This window comes from Thamnophis sirtalis, unplaced genomic scaffold (genome assembly GCF_051295495.1).
Source record: "Thamnophis sirtalis isolate CommonGarterSnake01/CBP01778 unplaced genomic scaffold, rThaSir2_p1.2 scaffold_3, whole genome shotgun sequence".
Classification (NCBI taxonomy): Eukaryota; Metazoa; Chordata; class Lepidosauria; order Squamata; family Natricidae; genus Thamnophis; species Thamnophis sirtalis.
In genome coordinates, this window is record NW_028261383.1 from 143,099,442 (window position 1) to 143,120,577 (window position 21,136).

Sequence of the window (21,136 nt, forward strand, 5' to 3'; positions counted from 1 at the left end):
AACCGTCATAAATATGAACCAGTTGCCAACCATCGGACTTGTGATCATGTGACTATGGCTAGATCCATTACACGCTGGCCACGCCCACGCCCGGTTTAGCGAAGGGGGAAACAAGTCACAATACATCACATGATGACTCTATGACGACGTGAGTTTCACACCCTTGCTCTAGTACGTATTTTGAGATCAGGAATGTTTGTTCAGAAAGCTGGCAGGTCCTTCCAAAGGTTTGGGTGAGCCATAGGACTAGCTGGTAGGCATTTGTGCTCTGGAGGCCATATCCGTTAGCCAATAATAACATCATCAGGGAGGCAAATGCATTTTGGATAAACTCAGAGGCATTACGTTTTCCACCCTACAAAGCAGTGGTGGGATTCAAAACTTTTTATGACCAGTTCTGTGGGTGTGGCTTGGTGGGTGTGAGAGGGAAGGATACTGCAAAATCTGCATTTCCTCCAGATCAGCTGGGACTCGGGAGGCAGAGAATAGATTGGGGCAGGGCCAGTCAGAGGTGGTATTTACCGGTTCTCCGAACTACTCAAAATGTCCGCGACTGGATCTCCAGAACTGGTCAGAACCTGCTGAATATCACCTCTGCTACAAAGGTTTCAGAATGAAACAGGAGAGGGGGAAAAACGCAAACCCTCTTTCCTAACTAAGATGCAGGCTGGCAATCACTCCCAGCTAGCCTGAGCAATGATGAGCAATCTTCGGACTAGTAATCCAAAACATTTGAAAAACATGTTATTTTTTTCCCTAATTAATATAAAAACCCACTGTGCAGCCTTGAACAAGTCTGATGTCTCCTGCAGTGCTGATGGTGTGATAAAATTGGCTGAGCCCCCAGCTAACGAACTCTGGAATCAAGAAGGGAAATTCATAGCTATCTGGGTGTTATTGGAATTTATTCTCATCATCTCCATTCCTGGCTGTATTGTTGGGAATTGGAGTCCAACAGTGTCTTGGGACATACAGTAGAATAAATTTCAGTTTTTTTAATAAATATCATCATTTTTAATGATGAATAGAAAAATAATCTTTGGATAAATGATGCAGCCAAGTTGCATTAAACTGTCAGGGTGGAATCATGTAATAATGGCCCATAGGTAACAGGGTGGAATTGATTTAAATGAAGTTGATTTAAATCACGATTTAAGTCGCTAGTAAAAAGGCTTGATTTAAATCCTCGATTTAAATCATAATTTTTAAAGAGCAACTGTTATCTCTGCCCCACAGCGGCTCCTCCTCTGACTTGCTGTTAACTCACTGACAGTCCCGTTCATTTTAATGGGACGGCTGGTGATGCAGCAGTAACACAACAAGATGAGGGACGTGGCAAGTAGCAGGTGAGTGGATGCCTGCTAACAGGCACTGCCATGATAGATCTGAAATGACAGGTGCTCTTTAATATTCTATTTATAAGCTCCTTAGAAGGTTTCACTTTCATTTTTACAGCTTGTCTTTCCTCCTCACACTTAAAACCTGGTGGTACAGATGCATTTCTCTTTAAACAATCATACAATTAGTAGTGTACATAGGTTTGCAAAACAATGGGATAAAGGAGTATTCCTGAACTTTGTTTTATGATTTATCTCATGATTACTGTGAAATTGTGTGAAGTCACTTCCGGTTTGCTCATAGGATTGTTTTTTGCTCCCCGGAGCCTTCAGGGAAGCCTCCTGAAGGCCCCTGAAGGCTCCAGAGGGCTAAATGACCCTACGAGCAAACCGGAAGTCTGTTCCTGAATTTTCGGTTTGCCCATAAGGCCGGTTTTTCGTGCTCCTGAAGCCTCTGGAGGGCTTCCAGGAGGCGGGGGGGCTGTTTTCACTCTCCCGAGGCTCCTATAAACCCTCTGGAGCCTGGGGAGGTCGAAAAAAGCACCCCAAAAATGGAGGGAGCGCTGGTTGTGCGTGCATGTGCACTGGGGTCATGCGCAAAGCATTATGGGTGTGGCACACCCACGTACCACCCCCCTGCGCTCCCCCTGCTTTTGGCACTCAAGCCAAAAAAGGTTCGCCATCACTGCTATATAGGAGGTTCCTTGTAACTGATGGTTCACATCTTCATAAGCTATTTTATCTATATCATAAGTGTCATCTCGTCAGGTGATCAGGAAGATCATCCCTAAACCTTAATCCACATCATGGAAAATGAGAAATGAAGAAGATGAAATTTCAGAATTTAGATTGCAGAATTTCAGAGTTGGAAGGGACCTTGGAAGTCTTCTAGTCCACCCCATCCAAGCAGGAGACCCTATACCATTTCAGATAAATGGCTGTCCAATCTTTTCTTAAACATCTCCACTGTTTGAGCACACACAACATCTGAAGGCAAGCCATTTCACTTAATTAAAGGTTAATTGTTCTCACTGTTAGGAAGTGTCTCCTTAGTTCCAAGTTGCTTCTCTCCTTGATTAGTTTCCATCCATTGTTTCTTGTTCTGCCCTCTGGTGCTTTGGAAAATAGGCTGACCCCCTCAGCCTCAAATACCAGAACATTGCTATCATGTCATCACCCCCTAATCTTCTTTTCACTAGACTAGACATACCCAATTCCTGCAACCATTCCTTATATGTTATAGCCTCCAGACGCATAATCACATTTGCAAACTGGAAGCAAAGGTAAGTTGATTTCATCCCTGCTTCCAGCCTTCGGAGGTCATTAAAATAAGGATCCAGAAACTTACTTTTGCCATCGATACACTGCAATTTCCAAGTTTTAATTTGCTTTAAATTCCTATGGGGAAAAAATTAAGCATTTCTCCTTAGAAATGGGCTACAGATACAAACTTAGTCACACAATTGCAGAGACCCCAAGATGCACTTGTGTGACTAAATTTATATCTGTAGCCCATACATGAGGATAAATGTTTGGGTTTTTTTCCGTTCTTGCTATAGAAAACTGAAAGAAAGAGCAAATAGATGTTTTACCTAAGAGAGTTAACATTTTAAAGTACTTTGAATTGCTTTCTAAATGTTTCACTTGCATTGTGAGTGCTAGGACTGTGTGACTATTTTTAAGCCACCTTAAGCTTTTTCTTCCCCTTAAAATGACTTATATAGAGATATAATTATGTTAAGAAAACATCTGAGAGCCAAACTGAAACATACTTTAATCTTATAGGAGTTTTTCCTCTATAGAACATACCCACAGAATCTATCCAGACTCAGGGGAGAGTAGAGGATTTTATAATAATCTTCCCCAGAACCAGATTCCTTGTAGAAAAGGACAATAGGTGGATTTAAGGAATACGGCATTAGGACTTTAAAAAAAATAAAATTAATGTTTTTTAAAATGTCATGTTCAGTAGCTGTCCTTATTTTATAAAGTAATGTCAGAAACTGTGCTACTAAATCAGCGGTAGGTTGATCAACGGTAGGTCAAATGAAGCTTCCTCCACCAAAATCTGCCAGAGTGAAAGGAAGGGCTGATTTGAAATATAAAATGAGAAAGTGCTACTGCTATTGCATCTCTTTTCCCCTTTTCCCTCTCCTTCCTGATGCTAAATTCCCCCCAACTAAGTTTTGGTCAAGCAAAATGCCTCTTCTCTCCATCCCCCATTCCACATATGGGGTTGCACAGGCATGCTTTTCCAACTTTATAGCAATAGCATTTAGCATTACCTCAGTTCTCATTTACATGAAAGCTGGGACATGATCAGTGAAGTAAAGACAAGGATAGAGAAAGCTCAAACAGCATTCTTCAAAATAAAAAAGGTTTTCTGCAGTCACGATATAAGCCTAAGACTGAAAATCAGGCTTGTCTGATGTTATATCTTCTCTATCCTGCTCTACAGAGTAGAGTTGGTCTCTGACAGAAAATCACTTGAAGAAACTAGAAGCATTTGAAATGTGGATTCACAGACAGCTGTTATGTATAAGTTAGGTTGACAAAATCACAAATGAGGAGGTGATAAGCCATCTGGGAAAGCAAAGGGAAATAATCAAAGCCATTAAAAAGCAAAAGTTAGAATATTTTGGACATGTGATGCAACACCCAGAAAAATATGGCATACTTAATCCTCCAGGGAAAGGTTGAAGGCAAACGAGGTCCAGAAGAAGAACATCATGGCTTCAAAACCTAAGGGACTGGTGTGGACAAAACTCAGCAGCACTTATTCATGCGGCTGCTGACAAAAATAGGATTGCCAACATGATCGCCAATGTGCAATGATGGATTTGGCATAAGACGAAGACGACTGCCTGATAGTGCTTTACTGCATTCAGTGGGTGGATAGAAGCATTATTTGCATTTGTGGTAGCAATAGCACTTAGACTTATATATCGCTTTACAGCCCTTTCTAAGCAGTTTTCAGAGTCAACATATTGTCCGCCAACAATCTGGCTCCTCATTTTACCAACCTCGGAAGGATGGAGGACTGAGTCAATCTTGAAGTCCATCAAGATTAAACTCCAGGCTGAGTGCAGAGTTTTTGCTTGCAATGATGCACTTTATCCATTGTGCCACCAATGGTTTATATGTTTTTACTTTTTAGATTTATATCCCACCTTTCCTCCAGGAGATAAAGGCAACATACATGGCACTCTCTCCTCCCATTTTCTCCACAGCGAGAGCCCAACACTTCCTTGGGAGTGAGGAAGCAACTGCCTCAAAGCTATCCAGTGAGGTTCAGTGACTGAAACTGGATTTGAACCCAGGGTCTCCTAGTTAATTCAACACCCTAACCATTATGCCTCATTAGGATTCTTTATATTCTCTGTATTCTGATCTTTTGGCTGTAAATGACAATTATTATCTTATGATCTTTCCAACACACAGATACGCACACACACACACAATAACCAGAGCTATTCAGTGTGAAGAGCAGAAGATTGACAGATTCAGACTCTGGCAACCGTGGAGAGCTGCCAGAGCAAAGCTTCCATTGCTCCGCTGCACCATCCATCTTGCAAAGGTTGACTCTCTATTAGGATGGCAAGCAGAGGCATCTACAGAAGGCTCAAGATCTGCAGGGTGGCCAGTGCAATCCTCCAGTCAAAGCCCACCCCTTTTGATGTATGGAAAGGCCAGGGCTTCTGTCAACACAGTCCGCCATCTTGAAGATTTTCACTGACACAGCCAAGAACTAAGGAGACACTGACAACAATTAATCAGTGGAATGGCTTGCTTCCAGAAACTATGCGTGCTCTATCACTGGAGATTTTTAAGAATAGACTGGACAAACATTAGACAAGTTATAGGGTCTGCTGCTTAAGCAGGGGGTTGGATTAGAACAGTGATGGGCAACCTTTTTGGCGTGGTGTGTCAAAAATCGGCAAAAAATTGAGCATAACTCGCGTTGTGTGTCACTTCGACAAAAACATAATTTTGCGCAATTTATAGTTTAAACTACAAAAATGTATAATTGCAATATATAATTGTATTTAATAAACCAAAAACAAATTATTTAACATACCTGCTTAGTAACTTCTTTGTTCATCAGTCGATTTCATATGTTGCCCTTGATATTATTGAACTTGTTTGGGGTGCCGTGAACCAGGGCTGTGGAGTCGGCTGCTTCCAGCTCCACGTCCTCATCAACATGCCGCTCCAGCCCGCCCCTGCTATGAATATTCCTAGTGACGCGAGGGCGAAGAATATGAATATTCATAGCGGGGGTGGGCCGGAGCGGCATGTTGATGAGGACGTGGAGCTGGAAGCAGCAGACTCCACAGCCCTGCCGTGAACTGAGATAAGTGAGGGGGAGGGCGAATTCTTTAACTAACCAGGAGTAGACTCTCTGTGCCGGCCTGACTGGAGAGAGGCGTGCACTGTTCCCACGCTCCTCTCCTGCGGGTCCTCCCTCGCCGCGTTGATGACGTGTGTGCGCATGGCACGCACGCCTTACCAGCAGCCCCTGCGCTCAGAAAGGGGCGGCGGCGATACAGTAAGTGAGTGTGGGCGGGGGAGATCACACGTCCCGCCCCCCCGTTCCTCCAGCACAGATTCTTTCATCCTCGGCGGCCGTGCAGGAGCCGAGGATGAATCGCATGAAATCCTGTGCGTGTCACCCCAAATGGCTACGCGTGTGTGTCAGCACTGACACGTGTGTCATAGGTTCGCCATCACTGGATTAGAAGATTGCCAGGATAACCCTCCCAACTATGTTATTCTATATTCTATAGGTCAGGAATTTGGTTATTCTCACAGCAAAAACCAGAGGGATAGAGAAGCAGAGTGCTTCCAATAACTGGATGGAGAGAGAGAGAGAGAGGTTTATACAGCAGATAAGATGGGTCAATGGGAGTTAAGCAGATTACTTTCCTGGATTGTCCTGATGTTTTGTGTTGGGAGAAGGTTTTGTGTTGGGAGAAGAGGGAAAACATGGCTGCAAAACTAGAATGCTAAAAATTACTTTGGGCTGTTTCAGCTGTCGGTTGACAGGAACATGTCACAAGGACATGCTCCTTCCAAAAGGTTACTAAAGAGTTGTGTCACGGTAAGCAGGATGTGAGGATAAACTCTTACAGTAGTTTGCTCTGCAGAGAAGGAAGTGTTAAGATAAGGATGCTGAAATTAAAGGTTCTTTTTTGTTTTCCCAACTATTCAGCCATCAGATTCCAGTTCAGTAGCTTCCATATCAATTGTGCCATCTGACTCCTTAGTAAAGGAGTTACTTAATCCTGATCTGGGTGCTTTCTAATAGGCTGATGCCTTTACCTACATTTGAAACTGCTAAATTTCAACCAAGGAAGCAAGAACGTTAGCTTAACCTGGAAATCACGCAAGGCCTGAGGAGACCTCCATTTCATGGATATATTAATGCTATCTACTTTATCTCTGTATCTATGTTGAGCCATCAGTGTTCTCTCTGAAGAATCCTGGGTGTTGTAGTACATCTGTTGACAAAAATGTAGGGGCATTCTTAGCAGGCACTCCATACACAGCACTACAATTCCCAGGTGGCACAAATTCACTATTTCAACCCAGTTTAATCTATAGAATTTTGGCCTGTACCTGTAGGATATTTTAATTTTATTTTATTTTATTTTATTTATTTTTATTTTGTTTTTATTTATTTTATTTTATTTATTTATTTATTTTATTTATTTATTATTTTATTTATTTATTTTATTTATTATTTTATTTATTTTATTTATTTTATTTATTTTATTTATTTTATTTATTTTATTTATTTTATTTATTTTATTTATTTTATTTATTTTATTTTATTTATTTTATTTATTTTATTTATTTTATTTATTTTATTTATTTTATTTTATTTATTTTATTTATTTTATTTATTTATTTATTTTATTTATTTATTTTATTTATTTTATTTATTTTATTTATTTTATTTATTTTATTTATTTTATTTATTTTATTTATTTTATTTATTTTATTTATTTTATTTATTTTATTTATATATTATTATTATTTTATATTATTATTATTATTATTATTAGTAGTAGTAGTAGTAGTAGTATTTTGGTATTTTAGTATTTTATTATTTTGTTATTTTATTATTTTATTATTTTATTATTTTATTATTTTATTATTTTATTATTTTATTTTATTTTTATATTTTATTTTATTATTTTATTTACTTTATTTTATTTTATTTTATTATTTTAATTTATTATTTTATTTTATTTTTATTTATCATTTTATTTTATTTTTTATTTTTTATTTTATTTTATTTATTTTATATTTTATTTTATTTTTTATTTTATTTTATTTATTTTATTTTATATTTTATTTTATTTTATTATTATTTTATTTTATTTTATTTTATTTTTTTACAAGAAGTGTTACCAGTCCCAGCTTCATATGTGTGTTTCTGAAAACAGTCCACTTGCACTGCGTCACCACTAGTTATAGGGCCATTTCCCTGGTGTCCCATTGCCTTGGTACCCATACACTGTTTCTCTTGCGGGTTGAAAGAGTGTCTTCCCCACAGGTTTGGACACCAATCCTCCCTTTGATGTGAAGAAGAAGGAAGGGCTGAGTTTTTGACAAACATCCTGATGACTTTGCACTGATTAGGCAAAAGAGAAAGGGGGGACACCAGCTTTTTGAAATGGAATTTATTGGGTCTTTGATGCATTTCTTACAATTGAATGTTAAACGTGAAGCCAGCTGTGCCTCTCAATATTTAGACAATTAGCTGAAATTATGACACTTAAAACAAAGCTCTCTGTTTTGAAAATGTAATATTCTATTGTATATGCAAGGCTCTGACTATTGCTTTAACTCTGGCAGCTTCAATGGCTCTTTCCACTTTACAAGCGTGTTTGTCTCAAGAGCCACTATTTTAGAAACAAAACTCAGAACCTACAAATAATATTCTATTTTCAAAATACCTTGCAGGAAGCTGTCTGTAGGAACAATTGCTTACTCAAAATTGAATGGGGAGTAAAATGCTAAAAAAAAACCACTTTGAGTTTGTCTGCAGATTCTTTTCCTTACTTTTGTAACACAAAGATTTTGATTCTACCAATTAACTATAACGTGTTATCAAAATGAGAAGTTCTGATTCAAAGGATTTCTGTTTTGACAGGTTCTTCTTGTAGTCCTCTTTAAACAGTTCATTTACACTTTTAGCCACAGAGATACACAATATACAATACAGGTTCTCATTCCCACACATAATATGCATGCTATGAAAGATTTCTTCAGCAATCTAGTTGCACTTCTGGGTGTATGGAATGGCCCTGGGAAACATGTTGGTACTGCAAGATTTTCTATTTATTTTTCTTTTATTTATTTCTTTGTGCATTAAATTTGCATACTGCCCATCTTGCTAGAACAATAAATTAAATTTATATGCCGCCCATCTTCTATCAACTTGAAGAAGGAGGCCAGATTTTTTTCCTTCCATTCTTTTTCCCTATAATTTTTCCTGGTTGGGAAAAAAGATTGTACAACCTTCCTTTGTCCTTGAGATCTTTTTATTGGGGGAAGGAGGGTTCTTATCAGCAGTGAAAGGTTTTTGTTGGCGGGAGGGGACTCTATAAAGTTCTCCATAAGGACTGGTCCTTGCACACTTTAAAAAAAACATGGTGTGTCTATGCAAAAGAGACATTCTGAGTACGGCAATAGCACAATTTTGTGAACAACTCTCTTTGCCTGCTACTGCAGAGATGGTTTTCAGTACTCTTTCAATCTAATAAATATAACAAATATGTTTTGCTTATACCTGAACATTTGTTACCTTCCATTCATACCGTGCAAAGCTTCTGTGTCTTTCGTGTATCGTGGCTTTTTGAATTATTTTAACATTGATTGCAATTTCAACGAGTTGTTAGTTAGACAGTTGGAAGTATTTGTTGTTAAATTTCAGGTACAATCAGGAAGGGTGAGCACATGTCCAACTTTCCTGGAATTTCTAAGGAATCCTAAAAACTAGGGACTCTCTCCTCCATTCCCTCATCCTCCCATTTAGCCACTAGATTACATTCTTCTGCATCAAATCTCCTTCTCTCTCCATTCTTCTTTGGGTTGTTTGTTTCCCTTTTTCTTCTCTGGATATGGAAATGTCCCTCCAGCATCTCTGTGTTACCATTCAGGTAACACTTTTTCCTATTCAAATCTATGCAAATGGATCAGGCAGGGCTGGGGATGGGCTTTGGCTTTTTCTGCCTGGTGAGAAGTTGGGGGTTTGAGTCCAGCTGCCGCAGGCGATGACTAAACTCTGCACAGAACAAACAGGGTAAAAATAGTCAGAAACTGGAGATGCACCAGATGGTGCCAACTCCTGGGAAGAGAGTGGGGAAAGAAGTAAGAATATGGCTTCACTCCCTCCCTGTGAGGCATCTGTGGAACGAGGCACGTAGGGCTTCCTGAGATCCCAGCTCTAGTCCATGGTTCCTCTCTTCCCCTTTCCCTCCAGACTGCAGCTGATGGCCAGCCTTCTTGGAAAGTTCTATTTCTAACCCCTGCCTCAGCCAGGATGTCTAGTGGTGAAGGCACCAAGCTAGAAACTGGAAGACTGTGAGTTCTAGTCCCACCTTAGCCATGACAGCCGGCTGGGTGATTTTGAAGCCAGTCAATCTCTCTCAGCCCAACTCACCTCGCAGGATTGTTGTGGTGGGAAAAATAGGGAGAGGAGATGTGTTGGATATGTTTGCCGTTTTGAGGTATTTGTAAAAATAAATAAATAAAGGAAGGGTGCAAACAAACAAACAGAACAAATAAATAAATAATCCCAGCAAAGCTTTTACTAGAGCTTTGTGCATTTGAAAGATTGGCAAATTTAATATGCCAGATAGACTGTCATGGATTACAACCTACCTCCTCATCTTTGTCTGTCCCTCAAAAGCATCCACACTCTGCTACAGCATCTCGCTCAGAGATACATTCCAGTCTTTCCTTTTCTTGGTACTGATGATGTTATCTAGCTTGGTAATGAAACATCTGCAAGAAAAACACCAAGTTTAGAGAGCACCAAAAACCCACAATCCTCCACATCCTTCCTTCCTAGTATAACCTATTGTCTCAATCCCACATTACAAACTCAGGCTGATTCATAGCAGTAAAGGTAGCAACCTACCCCCAAACTAGTGCAGTTGAGATGCAAAGGAACTACAGTCCTACAACACAGATGTGTTGCCTCTCTTGCTAGCATTTCATGGTTTTAATGGTCCAATGGGCATCAGGGGGACATCAGATGGCTGATCAACTATTGAATAAACAAAGTATGCATATATAGTGGTGATAATGAACCAGGTGTGGGTTCCAGCTTCTGTTACTGCTGATTCGCTCAGAGGTGCACTGCGGATGCGTGCACGCTTGATGCACGCAATACACACATGCGCAGTAATAAAAATATTGCTTCTGCGCATGTGCAGAAGCAAAACACAAAATGGCGGTGCCTACGCCAATTCTGATAGAACCAGTTCAGAGGCATGTCCAACCGAGTTACTACCTACTCGGCTGAACCAGTCCGAACCGGTAGGAACCCACTTCTGAAATGAACCAACTAACTTGGTTAGTGACTTCAACCAACTTCTTAGCAGCATTTGGCCATTGTTAGAGTTACACGAATCTTGGTAGCGGTTTGCTGTCCAAACTTGTTTCAATTTAGTTTCAAACGTTTCATTAAGATGAATCTTGTTTTTATTGCTGCTATTTTGGCAAAGCAGTGATTGGATGATTCTAGAAGTTGCTTCTAGCAACACTATAAGTTTCTATGAGAAAATGACGTACGTAAGACTTAAGAATGGTTTCTCTCATTTTCACTGCCATTGTTATTTTGTTACCATATTGGGGGCAACGTCTAGCCATGAGAGAAAATATTTCTTCCAGCTAATTGCAGTCTGGATGAGATCCTGGTAGATTTTGTGTTTCAGTAGTAGCAGTTGTTTTAAACTATAAACATTATGCTAACAGCATTTATGTCATTAATAAATATGTAGTGTGATTACAAATATTCTGGAAAACTAAGAAATGTGATATATAGTGAAATTTAATATACCCCCCCAAATTAAGTAAATTCTACTGATTCCAATGGGACTTACTGCTAAGTGTATATAAGATTACTGGCTAAGATATCAATCCTCATCATGACCTAATCATCATGAATACTTGCTTCAAGCTAGGCCTTTCAAAAATTTTATAGGGTAGTCATAATGAAGTCAAGCATTGACTGTCATGTGTATTAGTGAATAAAGTACACCAGTGCTTTTCAACAATAACAATTCAATATCAACATTTAGGTAAGAGTCCTGAAAGTTGGTGTCTCAAAGATCAAAACTATAGATCAAGGGTGTCAAACTCATGGTGTCACATTGTCATCATGTGACATATTGCGACTTTTCCCCACTTTCTAAAATGGGGGTGGGCGTGGCCAGTGCGTGATGCATCCAGCCTGTGGGTGCTAGTTTGACACCCCTGCTATAAGCAGGGTTTTCCAACTTTAAGACACATGACTTCAACTCCCAGAATTCCCAAGGCAGCCATGCTTGCTCGGGAATTCTGGGAGTTGAAGTCCACATTTGTTAAAATTGCCAAGGTTGGGAAACCCAGCTGCCGAGCAACTCACTTAGTGGACACCAGGTTGACTAAGGGATTTTCTCTGAGATAGCTGAGATAGCCAGGCTAGTGATCATTGTCTCTTTTCTTTTTCTCCTCAGACAGTAATTTTGTCCTGGGCAATGCCCAGGTCCGGGGAGCCTTTCCGGTGGTGTACTGTTCTGATGGCTTCTGTGAACTGACCGGTTTCTCCCGGGCTGAGGTCATGCAACGTTGCTGTGCCTGCAACTTCCTCTATGGGCCTGACACCAGTGAGCTGGTGCGCACCCAGATCCGCAAAGCCCTTGATGAGCGCAAGGAATTTAAAGCTGAGCTCATCCTCTACAGGAAAAGTGGTGAGTCTGGTTTCTGAGAACATACTTTGAATTGCCAAGTAAACATTGGGGGAAAGTTTGTACCAGGGACTGGAAAATGGAAGTTGAAGTAGATAATGTAGACAGTGAGCTTGTCTCTTTGTCTATTTGCCTGCCTGCCTGCCTGCCTGCCTGCCTGCCTGCCTGCCTGCCTGCCTGCCTGCCTGACTGACTGACTGACTGACTGACTGACTGACAGAGTGAAATGCTACCGGTTCGGACTGGCTCGCCCAAACTGGTAGTAAAAATGCTACTGGTTCACCTGAACCGTTAGTAAAATAAATAAATGACCATTTTTTCGACGATCAGTTGTGATGCACGATTTATATTAGCTAGAAAACAGGATTTCCTGCTTTCTAGCTAATATAAATCACACAGGACAACGGATTCCCCCCCCCCTCGCTGTTCGCTTACCTTACCTTTTTGATGCTCTGCGCATGCATGGGAGGTCCTGCACATGTGTGGAGGTGGTGCGTGCGAGTGAAGCGAGTGAGTGTGCTCACCTTGCTACCGAACTGGTAGCAAAGGTAAGTGGATTTCACCCCTGCCTGCCCCCCCTCCTGTGTCTCCCTCTGTGTGTTTTTGTGTTATGAATATTGCTTGAGAGAAAATTAGCTGGAAAAGTAGATCTTTAATAATATGCAGCAAGCGAATGTTAGCGGCTCAGGCTGGCTAAGCAAATTGTGCTGCCTCTGCTTCCCTATTCTACACAACTGTGAAAATGGCAGTGCTCTTATTGTGTTTTCTATCTGGACCTCTTGCAACAGAGATCCTTCTGGAAGCATTTCAAGTGTGAAGAACATTGAATGTGAGCCTTGGAGCAATTTCTTTTCTTCACATCTAGCATGAACAGGAGCGGCTTTCCAGACCTTTCCCCTGCCTGCTCCCTGGTTTTTGTTTCAACTGAAAGTGTGTAGGGGGGGGCTCAAGGACAGCCTCTACACCCCAAAACTGGTGCCCTTGGTTGAATTGTCTGTCTCCCCTATATATATCCTTGATCTGTGAGTCTCTCCATTGCCAAGGAGGAAGGAGTTGGGGGGAAAAAGACTGCTATTTAATTTAGCATGCTTAGGAATGCCCATAGTCACACACCTACATGCATGCTGAGATTTGTTCACACCATCCCTCCCACTTCTGCGTGAACACCAAAGATGTTTTAAGAGCAGATGGTGAGTGCCATGTTGTGGAATAACAATTCTTTACCCAATGAATAAAGGAGGCCAACAGATAGAGGAGAGGTTTATTCAACAACCGTGAGAAGCGGATACCAGCACTGGGGCAACAAGTGGAGGTGGATGTCACCATACTAATAAATATGTATACTGCAGTGGATCCATTTATATACCCACCTACACACAAACGCACGTTTTATTAAATTTATAAATTTAATAATTTATTAAATTAAGAGATTAAAGCCAATAAAATTTAGAAAAAGGGATAAAGTAGGTAAAGAAATAGGGATGCAGTGGCTCAGTTGCTAAGATGCTGAGCATGTCAGTCAGAAAGGTTCGCAGGTCAGCGGTTTGAAACCCTAGCACCGCGTAACGGAGTGAGCTCCCGTTATTTGTCCCAGCTTCTGCCAACCTAGCAGTTCAAAAGCATGTAAAAATGCAAGTAGAAAAATAGAGACCACCTTTGGTGGGAAGGTGACAGCACCTTCAGTTTTTAGTCATGCTGGCCACATGACCACAGAGACCTCTTCGGACAGTGCTGGCTCCAGCTTTGAAACAGAGATGAGCACCACCCCCTAGAGTCAGGAATGACTAGCACATATGTGCGAGGGGAACCTTTACCTTTAGGTAAAGAAAAGTCAGTGAAAAAGGTGCAAAGAAAGAAAAAAAGGAAGGGAAAAATAAGAAAGTTAGAAAAAGGGAGCTCAGTTATAACTTCCACCCTTTCCTACCAAGTAATTGCCATCTTATTGTTTCTTCTTCTCTTTAACCCTTTCAATCCCCAAGTCCATAAATCATCAATTCAGTCTTTCCTTATTTTAACAAAAAATCCTTTTAAGGCTTCCAGATTTTTTTAAAGTCTTTCTCTTGTTTTTCCCTGAAAAAATTGGATAACTTTGCCATTTCTACGAGCTCCATCAATTTTATAATCCTATCTTCTACTGTGGTTATTTTGTTCTTCTTTGTGCATACAATAATCGTGCCACTGTTTCCATATACAGTATTAATTTCCCATTTTTCTTTTGTAGTTCAGCATCTATAAAACGTAATAGAAATGAAACCAGAATTATTTCTAGGACTTTCAGCCAGTTTCAATGCTAATTCTTTGGCTCAATTCCTGCTTTTCTTCTCATCAAACCAGGTCATAATACAACTAACAATAGAACAAAAGATAAAAATGTAATTTTATTTTATTTTTTAAAGGTGTATACTGCTTATTTTGCTATCGGAGTGAGAGGTTTACAGAGGAAAACTGTAAAGCCATATAAAAAGGCACAGTTAAAAAACAGAATTAAAAAGATGGAAGAAACACCATCAAGCAACCCCCCCAAATTGCATACCATTATTAGACTTCCATGCCAGTTCCAAAAGGCCAGAAGAGTGGGGGTGGGGTGGGTAGCCTCACCTAAGGGGGCAAGATGTTCCATAGGGCAGGGGTCACAACAGAGAAAACTTTCTTCCTAGATTCTTTCAGTCAAATAGGTCTGTCACTTACCCTCTCTGCCTATCTGGGTCAATGTAATTAGAATAAGATGGTTCTTCAGGTAGCCTGGTGGTCCCAGGCCATGAAGGGTTTTTAAGTTGGTAACCAACACCTTGAACTGGACCCATGCTCACACAGCAGAGGTATTACCTGTGTGCTCAGAAGTGCGCACACAGCCACATTTATGATGATGATTAAAGCTCACCACCAATCAGCTAATAAGACTTTGATGTACAAGCAATTGTATTAAAAATACATAAGGACATAGCACCCATTTAGCAAAGCATAACACATTGAAGGTCAAAAGCCAGGCTGAATATAGAATGGTCCTTGCTTGTACAGGAAGGAGGAAAGCTGGCACCCCCTATTTGGGATTTTCAGAACCTGGGAGCAGCAACCTCTTTGTTCAGTGAAGCCCCATCTTCTACACTGAGCCTTCTGTGAAGAGTTGCCGACCTGCTTTTCTTTCCCGCCATTTCGTAGGTCTCCAGAAAGAGTTTGCAACTGCAGAGAAAGATGGTGCTGGGGATGGCAGTGGAGAAGATCATTCCCTGACCCACATCCTAGGATCATCAACTCACATGGCTCCTTATCTTTTTAGGTGTCCCTTTCTGGTGTCTCTTGGATGTGGTGCCTATCAAGAATGAAAAGGGGGAAGTGGCTCTTTTTCTAGTCTCCCACAAAGACATCACAGAGACCAAAACCAGAGCATCCACAGAAAACTGGAAGGAAGGAGGTGAGATAAAGCCAGTGATGGAAGTGTGGTGGGGAGGAGGTGGAGTAAAGGAAAAATGTGTAAACTGGGGTACAACCTTATCTTTGAGGGCACCAATTTGTGGCCTCCTGAGATTTTGGAGTACAACTCCCCCATGCTCCATTGTCCATGCTAGCTATGGTACGATGGGGATTGTATTGCCATATACCTGGGCGGTGGGTTACTGGATCACAGAAGTTTAAGAATCCTCAAGAGATTGTGAGATCAATAAGGAATGTCTTCCTTCCTTCAAATGTTGGATGATGATGATGATGATGATGATGATGATGATGGTGATGATGATAGCAACAGTATTTTCTCCCTCTCCTTCCGGTTACCACCCTGTGATTTTTTAAAATCCACGCACAGTTCTCAAAACGAGAGTCAAGCATTCTGCAAACAAATGTTCAGTGGTGCATAAATGAAATTAAGAGGGCATGTAAATAAAACTGCTTCAGATGCCAAGGAAAGACTTGTAGGACCTCGTGGTAGCACGACTGAAGACTCAGTCTGCTGGCAAGGATCCTAGGTCTTTTCCAATTGGAATACAGTACCCTAATAGACGAAGCTTCCTCAACTCAAGGCTGATGAATCTGTTGGCGTGTCGTGTGCATTGTTACAGGTGCAGGAGATCTGCCAAAAAGATGTTCTTTGGCATATCACTGTATATTATTCACCAAACAACGTATGAAGTTACTAGTGGCATTTGAGCTTTCATTAATTAGCCATCCATGCAGCTAATTCTGTCTATTTTTACTTGTCTTCATTTCTTTATAAAGTATGAACATGATGTGAAAATGTTGTACTTTCTGGTCTCCCTTTCCCCACCCCCCAATTTCTTTTATTGTCCTAAATGGTATCCATTCATACTCATGTAAGTGTCAGCCTTTGCAGCATTGAGCCCTTTTGGTAATGTTAGTATCTCCCGCCCAATCTGGTGTAGCAGCGGTTTGTGGGAAGCCTCCCCTCCCCCTAGAAGAATGAAATATTTGGAAATATTAAAAAGGCAGAATATTATATTTCCCCAAAGGGAGAAATGGAGAAACATGCTCTTAAAGACAAAGCAGACTTTCTTAAAAGCCTCATGCCCCCCTCCCCACAGATATTTTGTGCCCAAGAATAGAATAGAATAGAATAGAATAGAATAGAATAGAATAGAATAGAATAGCTTTATTGGCCAAGTGTGATTGGACACGCAAGGAATTTGTCTTTGGTGCACATAAAAGAAAAGATACATTCATCACGAATCATAAGGCACAACACTTAATGATAGTCATAGGATACAAATAAGCAATCAGGAAACACCCAATATAAATATAAATCGTAAGGATACAAGCAACAAAGTTACAGTCCTGCAGTCATAAGTGGGACAGGATGGATGATAGGTACAATGAGAAGACTAATAGTAATAGTATTGCAGCCTTTGTGAATGGTTTGACAATGGTGAGGGAATTATTTGTTTAGCAGAGTGATGGTGTTTTGGGAAAAACTGTCCTTGTGTCTAGTTGTTTTGGTGTGCAGTGCTCTATAGTGTCGTTTTGAGGATAGGAGTTGAAACAATTTATGTCCAGGAAATAAATATTTTCATGGCCCTCTTTTTGACTCGTGCAGTGTACAGGTCCTCAATGGAAGGTAGGTTGGTAGTAATTGTTTCTTCTGCAGTTCTTAAGAAAGGTTGGGCCAGCCTATGTACAAACCAAAAGACCTTCAGTTTCAGGGTGGTGGCATTAAGAAGAACAGGATATGACCCTTCAGGACATAATAGGATTAACCCGCTACTATTTAGCAAAAGACACAGAGCTCACTACATTGCACAATCTCCTAAGTGCATTTCAGACACTAGCAGCATCTCTGAAATCTATAAAAACCCATCTACTCATCAAACCAGTTGGTCAGCTGACTGAGGATGGCTGTTGGTTTTGTCATCATTAAACCATCTTTCCAATCAGCCTCCATATTCCCAGTGTCTTTGAAACTGAACCAGATGGATTTTCCTTCCGACAGGTTGCATGGCGGTAGATTTAGGATAGGAGCAGTTTGCCATAGACACAACTCCCATTTCTGGAAAATCTATAATATCTCCAAGGATAGGCATTCTGCATTTCTTATGATTGAAGGAGCTACAGCTTTGCTTTAAAATTCCACAGTATGGATGTTCCAAGCAAACATAGCATTCATACAATTTTAGCAGTAAGATTTATGGAATAAATAAGGAGCATCTCAACATGCTAAACATATTGACCATGTGTCCATGTTCCGTATATTTTGGGCAAACACTGTACGACTAAAGAATTATACAGAGATCAGAATCCTGTTCCCTGACAATTAGATATCCTGCTGTGATTTCACCAGTCAGTAGCTGCCTGCTTTTATCTCAGGACCAAACGAAGCATAATATTCATCGTCAGATTGTCCTTACAACTGCAGGACTACAGTGGCCCTTAGAGGTAGCCCTCAGCTTACAACCAGAGGTGGGTTGTTCCCGGTTTGACCCAGATCAGGTTAACAGGTAGTGGTGGGAGGCTCCACCCACCTGCCCAGATCCTTCTGCGCATGCACAGAAGTGTTATGCGCATGCACAAGTGAACCGGTAGCACTGGAATTTGCAACCCACTTCTGCTTACAACTATTCATTAACAATGGCTTGTCATTCCCAAAGGCCTTGGAAAAGGTAACTGAGGACCCATCCTTGAAGTTACGACCATCGCACCACCTCCACGGCCAAGCGGTTGCAATTCAGAGGGGTGGCTGGCAGGTGGCTCACATTTATGACAGTTGCCGTGTTTTAAGGCCCCATGATCACAATTTGCAACCTTTCCACCTGCCTTCCAACATGCAAAGTCACTTGCAGAAGATTTGCTTAACGATAACATGGATCGCTTCATGATCACATGATTTGCTCAACGATCTCTGTGGTTCTCCTAAAAATTATGGTAGAAATGATTTGTAAAATTGGATTCAGTCACACGCAGCTTAACAAGCACATCACTTAGCAATCCAAATTCCAGTAAGGCAAGGACTAACTATTGATTTTTGCCTGTATAAGCTGCATATGTATTTACTCAGTGGTCCAGTCCCTAGTCATCTCGCAAATGGACTACTGTAATATGCTCTACATCGGGCTACCCTTGAAGAGCATTCTAAAGCTACAGCTGGTGCAGAGTATGGCAGCTTGGGTAATTTGGGACCCCCCCCCCCAAGAATGGCCCCTGTGACACCACTGACCCATGAGCTGCATTGGTTACCAGTCTACTTCTGGGTGCAATTCAAGGTGTTGGTGATCATCTTTAAAGCCCTTCATGGCATAGGTTGAGGTTACTTGAGGGTTACTATTCACCCCGCTGGGATTGGCCCATATCACTCATGCTGGCGGAGGCATGCTGTTGGTCCCCTCAGCCCAATTATTCTGGATGTCAGAGTCCAGGAAGAGGGCCTTCTGTGCTGTGGCTCCTGCCTAGGGGTGGGTTCCGGTTTCTTCTACTGACAGTTCACTCAGGGATGTGCGTCAGGGGCACGCACGCTTGATGTGCACTACACGCACATGCGCAGTAGTTTTAAAAAGTTTCTGTGCATGCATAGAAGCAAAAAACAGGATGGCGGCCCCTACGGCACTGCCGACAGAACCGGTCCGGGGGCGTGGCCGGCCAAGTTACTACCTACTCGACCGAGCCAGTTCAAATCAGTAGGAACCCACCTCTGCTCCTGCCCTCTGAAACATCTTGTCCCCCGCAATGTGAGGTTGTCCCCAATCCTCCTTTCATAAGGGACTAAAGACATGGCTTTGCTAGTCGGCTTGTGGCCCCAGTGGGGGAACGGTGCAATGGAGGTGGTTGATTGAGTAATAGCAGATCCCCACCTCCGCCCCTGCCCTCCCCCATGTGTCCTTGGTTTTAATGTTGGAATTTAACTTTTTATGTTTTAGATTTTATGTAAGCCACCCAGAGTTACCCTATGGTAAGATGGGCTGCCAATACATTTTATAAATAAATAAATTCTGCTCCTTCCATCTACTTTTTCCTTTTCCTTAGTTTCCAGAGGATCTTTTACTTTTGTTCTACAGAGCAGTGTTTTGTAGCTTGGTCTCAGCAAACTGGTTGCTAAACCGGTAGGATACAATCTCTGCTTATCAACTGCAGTGATTCACTTAACAACTGAGGCAAGAAAGGTTGTAAAATGGAGCAAGATTCATTTAATAAATAGCTCACTTCACAACAGAGCAACAGAAATGTTGAGCTCAATTGTGATTGTAAGTCAAGGACTACCTGTACTCTATCTTATTGTCTTGAGTAGTGATGCCACATGAAGAGCTTCTCTGCTAGATGAGACTCCTGACAACCCTTTGTCTGTGCAAGACACCCATTTGTTGCTTGTGAAGGATTCTCACAAATCAACAACAAAAAAGGGTATTCATGCCACAGCAGAAAGTGGGCCTAGAAGGAATTTCAGAGGCACTCAACCCCCTCCCCCCAAAAATAAGAAAGGGCTTTTTTCTCCAATTATATTTCTGCTGATGTAAGACAACAATAACATTTAGGATAGTATCCAAAAATAAGAAGAAGCTAACTCTCAGGCTCCAGTTCTTTTGTAGCGACGGTCATTGAATTTAGAAATTTCTTCTGAACTGGCATCTATAGTACAGGGCGGGGCATAATCTTTTCCTAGGGGGTCACAGCAACACTTGTAATAACAACACAAATAATTCATACACCATTCGAAAGCCCATCAAAAACTGAGTTTATTGACACGATTTAATAGTCAGTATGACCACCATTAGCCCTTCGAACAGCATTCAAACGAGGTGGATAAGAACACAACAAATCTTCAAACAGTTCCGTTCGATTTTCCAGATTTTTCAACACAGTTTCCAAATTCATTCTCAAAGTTTCAACCGAAACAAATTTAACATTTAATAGCTCATTCAATTCAGTTTTTTATGGGCTTTAACATGAGGTGTCGCGGAAGTTGTAAACTGCTGTCAATCTTGCTGTGACCCCCTAGGAAAAGGTTATGCCCCGCCCTGTACTATATTTTACTTTCTCATTATGACCAGTTTCCTGGACATGTTAATGAACAGATACATATTGATGAAATGCAATGAACGGTTGCAGGAACTTGGCATGTCTAGTCGAGTCCAACGAAGAGAAGGACTAGGGGTGACACAATATCAGTCTTCCAGTATTTGAGGGGCTGCCACAGAGAGGAGGGGTCACATATCCTCCAAAGCATCTGAGGATAAAACAGGTAGTAACAGTTGGAAGCTTAACAAAGAGAGAGCCAACTTCCTGATGTTGACAACAATTAATCAGTTTAATAGCTTGCCTCCAGAAGTTGTAGGTGTTTCATCACTGGAGATTTTGAAGAAGAAACTGGACACTCTGTCAGAATGCACATAGTGTGACTAC

At 41.0% G+C, this 21,136-nt stretch overlaps 1 protein-coding gene across 1 annotated transcript in view; it reads left to right on the top strand.

Annotated features, from left to right (window-relative positions):
* The window catches only part of KCNH3 (potassium voltage-gated channel subfamily H member 3), a 79,204-nt gene that overhangs the window by 34,759 nt on the left and 23,309 nt on the right, over positions 1-21,136 (top strand). The window contains exons 2-3 of the mRNA XM_087710297.1: positions 12,074-12,307; positions 15,582-15,716. Coding sequence (XP_087566423.1) covers positions 12,074-12,307; positions 15,582-15,716 — 369 coding nt within the window. The remainder of the gene's footprint in view (positions 1-12,073; positions 12,308-15,581; positions 15,717-21,136) is intronic.